This window comes from Mus musculus, chromosome 2 (assembly GCF_000001635.26).
Source record: "Mus musculus strain C57BL/6J chromosome 2, GRCm38.p6 C57BL/6J".
Classification (NCBI taxonomy): domain Eukaryota; kingdom Metazoa; phylum Chordata; class Mammalia; order Rodentia; family Muridae; genus Mus; species Mus musculus.
In genome coordinates, this window is record NC_000068.7 from 26,196,676 (window position 1) to 26,208,932 (window position 12,257).

The 12,257-nt window shown below is 55.2% G+C and overlaps 1 protein-coding gene across 3 annotated transcripts; it reads right to left on the reverse strand.

Annotated features, from left to right (window-relative positions):
* Positions 1-3,536: 3,536 nt before the first annotated feature.
* Lhx3 (LIM homeobox protein 3) lies at positions 3,537-11,574 on the reverse strand. Of its 3 annotated transcripts, none has more exons than NM_010711.2 (6): positions 11,427-11,574; positions 7,275-7,446; positions 6,299-6,501; positions 5,675-5,826; positions 5,419-5,587; positions 3,537-4,836 (listed from the first exon to the last, which is right to left on the reverse strand). In NM_010711.2, the coding sequence occupies exons 1-6, from the start codon at positions 11,512-11,514 to the stop codon at positions 4,418-4,420; spliced, it is 1,203 nt and encodes a 400-aa protein (NP_034841.2). In that variant the 5' UTR covers positions 11,515-11,574; the 3' UTR covers positions 3,537-4,417. The 3 variants fall into 3 exon arrangements, with proteins under 3 accessions (NP_034841.2, NP_001034742.1, XP_011237333.1); NM_001039653.2 differs by lacking the exon at positions 11,427-11,574 and adding an exon at positions 9,670-9,900; XM_011239031.2 differs by lacking the exon at positions 11,427-11,574 and having other exon boundaries at positions 6,299-6,646; positions 7,275-7,344.
* Positions 11,575-12,257: the final 683 nt, after the last annotated feature.

The window sequence follows — 12,257 nt, forward strand, 5'->3', positions numbered from 1 at the left end:
GACCTGTGGGACTTGCAGGGAACCCCGGCAGTCAACCTGCATCCAGTCCCCCACGCCCACCCCTCTTGCCCCATCTCTGAAGAAGCCAAGCTCATACACCCTTGCAGAAATGCCTGCCCCCTATCCCCTCGACAGTGCGGGGAGAACCCACGCTGGCTGGGTGTCATCTGTAGAATCTGTCAAGGTAATTCCACTTCCACTGCCCCTGCAGGCTACAGAACCCAGACCTCTCTCAAGCATGATCTTGGACTCTATCCATATGTCCAGGTGTGGCAGCTGCTTCCTGGTGTCACACCTGCTTTGGAGATGGCAAGAGGGGGATTGCTGGTCAGAGAGGAATAGTTTTATGGTAAAAAATGAGCCATGGTTGCATCTGCTTCAGGAGGGTGGGAGCCATCACCTGAGGTCACCCAGGCAGATGGATGAAAACTCTGCTTATGAAGTCACTGCTCCCCTATTAATTAGGGGGGAGGGGACCTCCCCGGCTGCAGCGGACCTCACCAGTGGCCAAAAGCTTGTCAACATTTTCCAAGGAGAATGAAAATGTAAATAGCTTTCAGATCATTCAATGTCACCAAGGTATGGAAGAAGGTGGCCGCACTAGTCTCATTTATCTCGCTGTGGATTTAAAGAGCTTTTTTTCTATTAAATTTCCTAAAATTAATGTTTTATGTTGCTCAGAGTAATTTGAACAATTATGGGCTTAAAGAATTGATCATTACAGCCCCTGGGATTCAGCATTCCACACTGGAACCTTTGAAACCCTTCTGATTTATCGCAGCGGTTACTCCACAGGACCTGCCCTGGAACCGGACTCTTGAGCAGCCTGGGGACTGATCCAGTGGCAGATGGTAGGGTGGGGGAGAGGGGAGGAGTATGTCCCCAGGTGTCCTAGATTGAAGGGGTCCTAAGTATGAATTTTGCATATAAGACAGAAAAGCTTTGTGTGTGTGTGTTTGTTGGTTGAAATTAACTGCCCCCACCCCTTTTAGGTAGTGCATAATATTTTTAAATGGAGCTGGGTTTGAACTCCTGATTGATCTTTATGTCTAAGCCTCCCAAGTGCTAGGATTACAAGCAGTGCCACCAAACCTGCAGGTAAAATTGCTCCCCATTTAAAAAGTCACTGGGATTCTTCCCTTTAGAGATACAATACAGTTGCTAAACTCAAAAGTTAACAAAGCCCAAGTGGGTGATCCCAGCCTTCCCAGCCCCCACCTGATTCCTCTGCGCTTCCCATCCAAAGCCCATGGGACTCTCCTGCTGGCTGGCTGATGAGCAGATGGGCACACGGCTGACCCACGCTATCCTTGGGCAGGGGCGTCTCTGCGATCAATCAAGAGATATGTTCAAAACACACAGGCGGGGATTCAGAACCCTCACACTCTTCTCTTGGTTACCTAAGGCTAGTCCCCGGCTGTAGCACCCCGTCCCCACCCTCAGGGTACTTTAAACCCTTTGGAGTCTGAGGCTTCTGGAGGGCAGGCCCTGGGGAGCCGCGGCACAGATCCTGAATTTCAGATGCATACCTCACTCATGCACCACCCACAGGAAATCCCTGCAGATCTATGCCACCTGCAATCCTCTCTCCACCAGGGTCTGAAGACTGCTGGTAGCCTAGGTCCTCTCTATACCTCTGGAACATCCACGGACACCAGCCCGTGAGCAGGGGCTTAGTTGGGAGGCCCCGCGTTTGCTTTCTGATTCCTGCAGCTTGCTTGAGTTTGAGCAGACTGGGGAGGGGACGGGCGTTTCAGATCCGCGCCCGCCTCTATGCAATCACTAGCCTCCAGGCCTTTGAGGGCTCTGGAGGGTAATTAGATAGCAGTCCTATTAGGGTTGTTCAGATAGGGAAACTGAGGCAAGCGAGATCACTCAAATGAGCACACTCTGGATCTGTATGTGGGAGGTACCTCAGTCGTTCGTCCTCAGCGCCACCCCATTTCCTGCTACTTCAGCGCTAAAGTTATCCACAAGGCCAGCTGGAGGGAGCCAGAGGGGCTCAGCAGACCGGAGGAGGGCCGGAGGAGGGCTTAGCACTTCATTAACCTGTCAACGCCTAAAAGGTCCCAAGTGGCCTGGGGTGAGGGGCTGTAGGCTGGCCTGGTGGGCGGGGCTTGAGCTGCTGTCTCTTCAGTGCCTGTCTTCCTAAAAGAAAATTCAAATTCATCTCTCCCACCTCAGTTCTCGGCCCCTTGTACAGGACCATCCCTCTGCCGTGCCTAGTATATCCTAAAAGTGTGTGCACCCCCTTACTCCGTACTAGTACACCTACAGGGCCTTAAAAGCCCTCAAGTCAGTCGGTGGTGCTCACCTTTAATCCCAGAACTCCAGGGGATGAGGGGGGCTCTTTCTCACCTGTTGTACTGGGCGGTATGGTGACCCGTTCTCCCAAGTCCCAGGAAGTTCATGGTAGAACTGTAGGTCTGGGGAGTGGAGCTGGGCAAGGAAGGGCTCTCTTCTTGTACCATAGCACACAGCAGGTGTCCCACCGGGATAAACCCTTTTTACTCTGGACCTCAGCTCTCTGTGGGCAACAGCCTGTGGATCAGTGTGGGAAGGGTCTGGAGACAGCTCTATGAAATGAAGAGTTCAGGAGAATTTCCAGGCCTGACTCACTATAGTCTGTGAATGCCCCGTGAATGCCAGGCTAGTCTTTTAACCTCCCTCTCTGCCCTTTTGGGGCCAATTCTATCAGGCCACGCTCCCTGCCTCTCTCTCTCCCTTGCACCTTTTTTCGGGCCTGGCTGTCTCCTTAGTGAGAAGGGTGGGTGCTGGAGATATTCACAGGGTGCCTGAAAACACCCAGTAACAACATTCAAGAGACCCAAGGTTCCATGGAGATCAAGAATGGGAGAGCGGATCCCAGTTCCAAGCAGCTCCGCTCGGCTCCACCATAGTTTTCTGTACTAGTGAAAGCCACTTGCTCATCCCTCATACCAGCAACAATCTATCCTCTCCCTCCCCCTCCTCCATTTTACCTGAGGGAAACCCTCAGGAGAGGTCAGACCTGCAGACCTGCAGAAGGGTGGAGTGTGTTTCCACCGCTGTTGCCTCCCTCGGTCTCTACTGAACACAGTCTCACAGGCCGGTGGCCCTGCCTTGACCTTTAGGTATCTCTTTCAAGGGCTCTGTCATTTCTGTTTAGGGTTCACAGAAGTCACGCCACTGGCTCTAGGTTACACAGCAAGTTAGCAGGGCAGTTAAGACTGGCTGGAATCCAGACTATAGAGAGCTTGAGTCATTCCAGGGCCTTCTCCGGGCACTCATACTGTGTTTGGTGGCTCCCTGGACACCCTAGATCTTGGCCTGGGAGATGGTAGAGACCCTAGGCCCCCTCCCCCTGTGAATGGATAGTCAATCCCATGCCTATTTCCAGGGCTCAGTGGAAAATACCAGAGAGAGCAGATGCCACATTGGGGGACTGCGGGGCGGGGGATGGGGGGGCTGTTTTAGCAGCTTCAGCACCACTACACTCTGAGAGGACACCTCTATCGCAGTAACAATCTCAGCCAGGCTCACTAAAAACACAAGCCTTCTAGCACTGAAACTGACAAATTTATTGAAGTCTTGGAAAGAGCGGATCACCAGGGAATAAATAAAAGTTACAGGGTGTTTACAGAACCAACAGGTAGCCAAGATCCTGTTTTCAGGAATGATCTTAACTTTCACGTGGTCAAGCTTTGTGTCTGAGACAGATTGGGTTGGGAGGACCCCCAGCCCAGCCTCCTCCAGTGGAACCACCCCCCGACCCTGCTCGGGACCACAGTCTGTTTGGCAAAGGTGTCTGTTCACGGTGCACAATTCTGCTTTGCACCCGAGGGAGGCTGTGCCTCCGAAGGGGAATTGTTCTCGCATTTAGAGGCTACGCCTTGGAGAAGGGGCTCCAGAAAGCTCTACTCCCCCAACACACGGCATTCCAGAACAGAATGATCTGGAGACTCCGGGGAGGGAGAGCTGGCAGCAGTAAGGAGGAGAGGTGTGCTCCCAGGTTTTGTCAGTGGCCAGGAAGGACACAAGCACAGTCTCCTACCAAGCCCCATCAGAAGCGATGAAGCAAGGCGTTACTGTTGTTTTCTGCCAGGACATTAGGTAGGCCTAGCCTCCTGCCCTGTCGGAAATAGCAGCAAGGGTTAACTGGCCAGTAAAGAAAGAGAAATGCTTACAAGAAATGGTCACTGGCTTGTGGACAGCCACCAGGCAGGCCACCCTTGTGTCCAAGGAAGGACTTTGGAGTCCCTCAGCCCCAGGGAGCTGCCAGAGAGCCTGGAAGTGGGACAGTCCCTATTCTCTCACTTGGGAACCCTGTCCTTCCCTCAGAGGTCCTTGGAATGGACAGCATGGGATGGGGCTAGCCATCCACCCAGAGGCAGCACCAAGACCCCTGAGTTAGAGCCAGGGGAAGCAGAGGCCTCGGTCAGAACTGAGCATGGTCTACTTCATCCAGCCAGGAAGCAGGGCTAGCAGGAAAGTCTGGGTAGCCAGAACTGCTCTCTGTGGACAGGTCGGAGCTGGGCCCATTTCCAGCCAGCACCCTCATGGGTGGGGGTCCACCTGGGGGCCCTGAAGGGACAAGGCTCAAGTTGGTGTCTGGGTATACCAGGCTGGAGAGGAGAGGCTGGGGGCCAGGAAGGCTCTGGGGGGCTGCAGGAGATGGGGGGATGCCATAGGGGCTGCCTGGGCGTAGCTCTCGGTACTGCTCTGGACCCGTCAAGCCTCCGTGATCCAGGGTAAAGCTGCCCAGGCCTCCTACGGGCCGGCCCAACGCAGGGGCAGGCTCTCCCAGGCTGCTGTACAGGCCATTAGCAGGCCCCATGTCAGCCATGGACGGCTCATCTGCAATAAAACAAAAACAAAAACAAAAAAACAGAGAGCTTGGCTGAGAAGCTCACCCCTCCATCAGAACCCTGACTGAATAGAGGAGACAGTCTTATAAACAGGAACAAGTGGGTCAGGGACAGTCTCTTCAGCACTCTCAGAACTTAGCCCTGCTTTCTGCCTGCCCCCCTCACTCCACTACCCACAGCCCCTTCAGCTGCACCTCCAAGGAGGCTTGCTACCCCAGCCAGAGCCCAGGATGGGGCAAGCCTGGAGGAGGGGGGCATGGGAGGGAATCATTTTTTAGATGAGAAAATTTAAGGGCCCAGGGGCTGTGCTAGTAACCGAGGTGACAATACAGCCCCAAACAGAAGTGGGTATTAAGGGATGTGAGCGGCGTTCCTGGTGTGGAAAAAGAGTTGGGTCCCTCAGAGGAGGATGGAAGTATCTTCTCTGCCTTCAGGACGCTTTGTATTGTACAATTCCAGAGTTGCAGCGGGTCGGTCGCCTCAGGAACAGGGAGCCTGAGTGGATCATCCCCAGAGAGGCAGCCAGAGGAATCAGGCCAGAGGCCAGCCCGAGTTAACGCGGCCAACTTACCAGTGAAGGAGACTTCGGCGTCGCTGTCTTGTCCCTCCTGGATGCTGTCCTTGTCGGACTTGGAACTGCCGCGGGAGCGCTTCATATTGCGGAAATACTGTCCCCAGCGCTGCCGGCCAGCGTCTTTCTTCAGTCTCTTTTCCTTAGCCCGGCGATTCTGGAACCACACCTGGGGGGTAGGGATGGTGAGTGACCGCCCGGCTTCCCGCGGAGCGCGTGGCCCTTCTGGGGCCGGGGGAGGCGGCCGAGCGCTGACCTGCACCACTCGCATGTCCAGGCCGGTCTCGGAGGAGAGCTGCTCGCGCACGTGGCGCGCCGGCTTGGGCGAAGTGTTGTAGGCGCTCTTCAGCGTCTCCAGCTGCTTGGCGGTGATGGTGGTGCGCGGCCGCTTGGCTGTGGCCTCGGCTTCTGCGCGGGACAAACGGTGAGGCCGGCCAGCCCGCTTCGGCTGCGCTAGCCTGCGCCCCGCGCTTCACCCCAAGAGCCCCGCGACGATCTCCGGATGCCCATGGGGCCCTGGCTCCCAAGCAAAGGCCGCCGGTGGCCCAGCTCGCTTCCCAGAACGCGGAGCGCCGGCAGACGGGCTCTGTATTAGGAACCCGCAGCTTTGCGCATCGCTGCCATACACGGTCCTCGACCCCCAAATTTTAAGAGTTTGTGTGGATCAGGTCTTCATGGTCAAGGATGTTGGGCTGCTAATTCTCTCAAAGCGGGCAACCTCCTGTTTTCCGCCGATGTGACTGCTACTGCAGGCTCCCCAGAGCAGTCTGTCTGGGGCTTCAGGTCGCCCCACCTCCCAGCACCAAACCAATTCCCGTCCCCAGCCGCCAGGACTGAGCGTTTCCCTCATCGCCCTTGAGAGCCATCTCCGCCCACTGACCTCGCTGCTTGGCTGTTTCGTAGTCCGCCTTGCACACCAGCCGGCTGTCTTCCATGAGGTAGAACTCGTCGCCCGTGGCCAGCTGCCGCTTGCAGACCACGCAGGCGAAGCAATGCAGGTGGTACACGAAGTCCTGGGCGCGGCGCACCACCTGCGTGGGCGGGATGCCCAGCTGGCATGCGGCGCACTTGGTCCCGAAGCGCCTGCAGGATGCACAGGGTGCGGCTCAGCGGAGGGGCTCCTTCGCCTGGAGCGGGTCTCAAAGCAGCCAGCTCCCAGCGCCCGAGGTGCGGTCAGGAAGACTCCATCAGCCCCGTCTGTCCTGCAGCCTCCGCAGAGCCACAGTACCTTGGGTAGCAAAATCTGCTTCTTGATGTTGGGAAAGATGGGTCTAGAGGGCCACGACTTTACCTGAGTCAGTTCCCTCAGCTCCAAGAACCTGAGCTTCCCACATCCCAGACATTTAAGGAACAAAAACACATTTTAAGAGGGAGAGTAAGTCTCATACAATTCTACAAATTTGGGTTAATTTTGTTTTAACCTAACAACTGCTTTTATGGATTATAAAACAAACTACTGTAAAAAGTAATAATGTTGGGGCTGCAGATTCGGCTGGGCTGGGTGGTTAAGAACACTGACTGCTCTTCCAGAGGGTCTGAGCTCCATTCCTAGCACTCACAGTCATTTGTAATTCCAGTTGCGGGGAATCCGATGCCCTTTCAATCTTCTGAGGACACCGGGAATGTATGCGGTGCACAGTATGAATATGTAGCCACTCACATATATACACATAAAATAAAAAAATATTTTTAAAGATGTCACGGGAAACCCAAACCTGAGCTTGGCCAGACTTCAGGGTGCCCTATTTGGGTAGGGACCTAGGTATGGCGCTCACCCGCAGCCTGTTTTCTGCCAACCCTGCCCTCTTCTACTCTTCCCCAACTGTGAAAGCAATTCGGCAGCCCAGCCAGCTTACTTAAAGAAGTCGTCTTTGCAGTAGACGCTCTCCCCGCGGCTGAAGCAGCGCTCAGCCAGAGGGACGTGGCAGTCACTGCACTTGAGACACTTGCTGTGCCAATGTCGGTCCAGAGCCTTAAGGATGAAACGGTCCAAGATGTGCTGGTCACAGCCTGCACACATCGGGATCTCTGTGGATACAAGAATAAGCCAGGTCATGGGACCACAAACAATGAGCGATGGCCTTTTCATCAGCTTGGTCAGCCTGCAGGCCTTAGGGGTGTGCAAGGATCGGCTTTTCTGCCACTGTCTCCTGTAGGCATTTGGGGCCACCGGGCTCCCCAGTGAGAGTAGTGCTCAGGTACTGTATCCTGCAGCATCCCTCAGTCGCACTGCAGCCAAGGGAAAGTGAAATAGGTATAGAAAGGTGTCCACAGCAGGAAAGTGACTGGGCTGTCCTGTAAGCTCTACAAAGTGCCAGTGCCAGACAGGTCATGTCCATCTCAAACGAAAACCCCACTCTTGGGGTGATCTGGAAAGCCGGGGGAAAAAAGAAGAAAGAAAGAAAGAAAGAAAGAAAGACATGTCCTTATCAGCAAGGGCAAAAGACCACACATGGAACTTCATCGCCTTTGCAGAGTTCCAGCAAAGTGAGGCTGTCCAGCGCTGGCCCCTGCCTGAGGTATGAATAGGTGGATGCTGTCCTCACTTGAATGGCAGCAGGTATTTATGAGTTCATTGGCTATGGTTTTTTGAACACACACATATGCTTTCATATGTATGTATGTATGTATGTATGTATGTATGTATGTATGTATGTATATGTGAGAGATCTGCTGTTAAGGTGTGAACTGCAGTGCACGGTAGATGACTTCAACTCTCTACACCACCAATTCTTCTAGCATCTGAGTTCTCATCCCCCAAAGACTGCAGGCCTCAGGGAAACTGGGTGGGAAAAATCTAAAGGTGTAATCTCGTCTTAGGGGCTGGTGGGATAAGACTGGTTCATGGGATAAGGAGATCCCCGCCATTTAGGAAAGGTTACTAGAAAAAGGAGATGCATGTGCAGCACCCAGGGCCCACTCACTTCATACCCACACAAGTGTCTTTACATCTCTAGCTGCAAACAACTAGCTTCAGGCTGGCCTCCACTGGTGGGAGGAATTAGAAAAGGACTGCCCCACCTCCCTCCAGCACTGGGCACAAGCCTGCGATGGATGCTGTCCCACCCTGAGCAAAACCACATCTCCAAGTGTGGACGTGGAGATCGACTGTAGCTGTACCAGAGCACCACCAGAGCCGTCGTAAGGCCACAAGGATACCCAGAAGAGAGTGAGGTGGCTAGACAGGCCAAACACTGCAAATTCAGCACCCAGGCACGGACAGCGCCTCGGCCAAGAAGCCCACAGCAGGGACACGGGGACACCCGCTTCCTACAAAAGCCGTCGCCACCGTCAAGCCTCCCAGTGAAGCCACCCTCGATCTCCTCTTGCTTACGTGGCATGGTGAACTCCAGTCTCAGTACAGTTTCCTACACAGAGTTGGAGGGCCCAGTGGAGCCTCGGGAGCCAACAGTGCTCTAGCAAGCCTCACAGAACTCTCTCTGGAGCCTAGCTTACCAAGCTTTCCTCCCTCCCTTTCTCATCCCCCCTCCCATCTCTTCCTCCCAGCTCCTGCGGGTAACCCATCCCATAAACCATTGGAAAATAAATAAATAAATAAATAAATAAATAAATAAGCAAGTAGGCCATATCCGATACCCCCAGTCTGCATAGAATCCTTTTCCCACTTGCTTCGACAGACCTTCTGCCAGCCTAACTTCCTCTTTTCCTATCCTGTTATACTCTCAGCTTGAAAACGGAGAGCGCTTTTATTCCCCAGAACCAAAGCCCTGCAAAAAGACTGGTACGATCAAGAAACTGGGGGCCCGGACAAGTTCCACTTTTCCCTGTAATCGCGTCTTGACCACCAGCCTAGTGGTAAACTGCCGGTGCAGACACTAAGACTCGACTCAGGGGAGATGAGTTCAGCATGACCCAGACCTGATCTCGCTGAAAATGGGGGGAAAGGAACTGAGTGAAGGCAGTTCCTAAGGAGAAACTCCTGCTCCCTGATTCCTGAGTCCTGAAACATCTTCACATGCTCCCTCCAGCTCAGGGGCCTCAGCCAGCTCAGAGCTGCAAAAGGTCTCCTAAACCGTTCCTGGATCACCAAGGGCTCCCAAAGCCAGGACAACACAGCACCAGGAGGGCCACACACTTTGGAGGTTTGAGATGCCTTTGCTTAGCCATGTCAGAGCCCCTCAGACACACCCTTGTCCAGATACCTTGGCTTCTGCTGGCCTCCGCACAAGGGCCAGAAAAAGCCGAGGACATCTGGGCCTGTTCAGTGCAGCCTCTCCGTCGGGCACCCACCTCGGCGCAGGTCAGCCCTTCGCGCCAACAACGCCAGCAGCAGGTCTCCGCCCGCGGATTCCCGGGACGGGTCCAGCTCCCCGCGAGCTTCCATGGGGCCAGGTGCCTGGTGCTGCCGCCCTCCGACCCTGAACTTCCCCTGGGTCTGGCGAGGCCACCGTTGCAGGGACTCCGAGCTGGCGTCGGAGCGACTCGTGTCGCTGCTGGGCGCTGTGCCCACGGGAGGCCTCTGGGCGCCAAGCCTCGGGCCCGCGGAGGGCGGAGCGGTGGGGGGCGGGGCCGCGGGGCGGGGCTGGGCCGGGGGTCGCAGAGACGCTCCCGGGGCCACTGGAGGCCACTGGAGACTGTGCACCTTTCAGCCGGAACCGAGGTGCCTAGAAGCCGTCTGGCTTGCACTTCCCGAGGACGGAGACAGCGCAGTAACCACTCAAGGCTTCCTACAGATGCTCGCCCCTGCCCCAAGCAAGTTCGCTAAGCCTCCCGGAAGGCTGAGGTCCCGAGGGAAGCGGCAGGGAGGGAACTGCGTTCTCTTTGCTCACGTTTAGACTCTGAACCGGAGCTGGACAGCATTGAGACCACACCTGGTCAGCAGAAGGGCAACCTGATAGCCATCGCGAGGGAACGTGGTGGCAAAGAAGCCACAGTAGAGCTACGAGGAGCTCGATTTGAAGGTCCCCCAACTCTGACACTCTGGACCCCACCACTAGAAGTGCCTCCTGGAGCCAGTACAGCGAGAAGGAACGATTCTTAGGACCTCAGATCCGGTGTCCTCTGCGGGAACACACCAAGACTCTAGGCCAGAAAAGGGTTGAGCTGCGGAAGCCCTGAGATCTACCCTTACTTCCCCACCCCAATTCCTTAGAACAATCCCTGCACCTGGATTTCCACATCTCATCCCCATTCGAACAGGTGAGCCCACCAGAACCCATCATCCTATCCTTGCATGAGCCCTCACTGAGGGCTCCTACTACCCAGCCAGGAGACAGCGCCAGACCTATGCAGTTCCTGGTAGGAACTAGAATCCAGCAGGGTATAGTGCCCTGGTAACAATTAGGGACACCCTAGAAGTGTTTGCAGAATCAGCAGGTTGCTGCCACCCTCCTGGTTCCTCTTCTTGTCCTGTTCTGCCTCCATCCCTAGGACTGTGACCGATCAGACCCCAGAATGGGAAGGATGAATGAAAGAACGCAAGATTCTCCACTTGGTCCCAGCACAGCTGCTGCCTCGGAAAGAGCCCTGTGCCTGCAGCCGTCCCTTCATGTTGCTCTGTACTTGTTATTCCGAGGTCAGGGAACACTAGCTTGGAGTGAAATGGGTGCTGGGTGAGCTGAGATGTGAGCCATTGAGTGTCAGCTGCTGCAGAGGGCAGTGGGGCGGGGGCCATGTATGGCTAGACTAGGGAAGGGGCGGCTCCACACTGTTGGGCATCTGGCTTGCCGCCAACAATGCCTCCATTATTTCCCAACGTCCGTGGCAGTGAAATGGCCCTTGGGGAATCAGAGTTCAAGCGGGAGACTTGGCCTGGGGATTCTTGCTGCAAGCCAAAGCAGTTCTGGAAGCTGTGGGACATTCAATCTCTAGGACCAGCCCCAGGCCTTTCTGGTCACTGTTGACCCTGTAGCTTTCCTGTTCTCCTGCCTGCTGTCACCTTGTACTTTTTTTCTCCGCAGTCACTCCCTCCTGGTCACCCCTCTGCATTCTGTCTCTTCTCTTTTTCCTGCCTGGCATGGAGACTTGTAGGTTGCAATGGCTCTTACCTGGAGTCCTGCTGAAGGTACAGAGGGCAGAAGCTCCAGGGGCACCGGGCCTCTCTCGGTGGCAATCGAGTTCTGCTTCTAGCAGCATGGCAGTCACTAATCCAGTGGTTCGTGCGGGGTGTTCCTGGAAGTGCTGGACCTCTTTCAGGCCTTGGCCCACTCGCTGGGCTGGCGCTGTCCGCGGTGCTGAAGGAGGCACCAGCGTGCTGGGGACCTTCACAAGCCTGCCCCGCCCCTCCTCTGTCCCCGCCCTTGGCCCCTTCCAGGCCTGGGCAGGCGGAGTCAGGCTGGCGTCACTCTAGGGCTGGGTCTGACTAGTTTATAATTCGAGGTAGCCTTTTCTCTGGACCTTCCTTTACCTGTTACAGAGTAGCATAGTGGCTCCAACTTGCTGTCGTGGGCTCTGGGCCTTGGCTAGAGGTGCCACGTTCATAGTACTCAGGTTTGGGAGCCTCTGAGCTGTTAGCCTGGGACTGCACTCCTCACCCACTCCGTGGAATAGATTCTGGGTCCAAAGGCCTTTTGCTTGCAGGCACAGGTCAGAAGCCTCCAACTACGAACTCAACCACCTGCATCCAGTACTCTGAAGGCAGATTTTAGTCCCTTTTCTCCAACCCCTATTTCCAGAAAAGGCTCATGCATGCAAACCCACCAGCTACTGAAGAGCTGAAGGGTCCTGAGCAGAAGTTCCCAGGTGCCTGCAGGGCAATCTGCCCCAGGCTGGGCACAGATGGGAGGGAAATTTGGTGAGAGGCTCAACAGCTTTCTAGTTGACTGGCTGGTCCTCCCAGGCTCTGTGGGTTCAGAGACAATCTGAGGATGCAGGTCTCA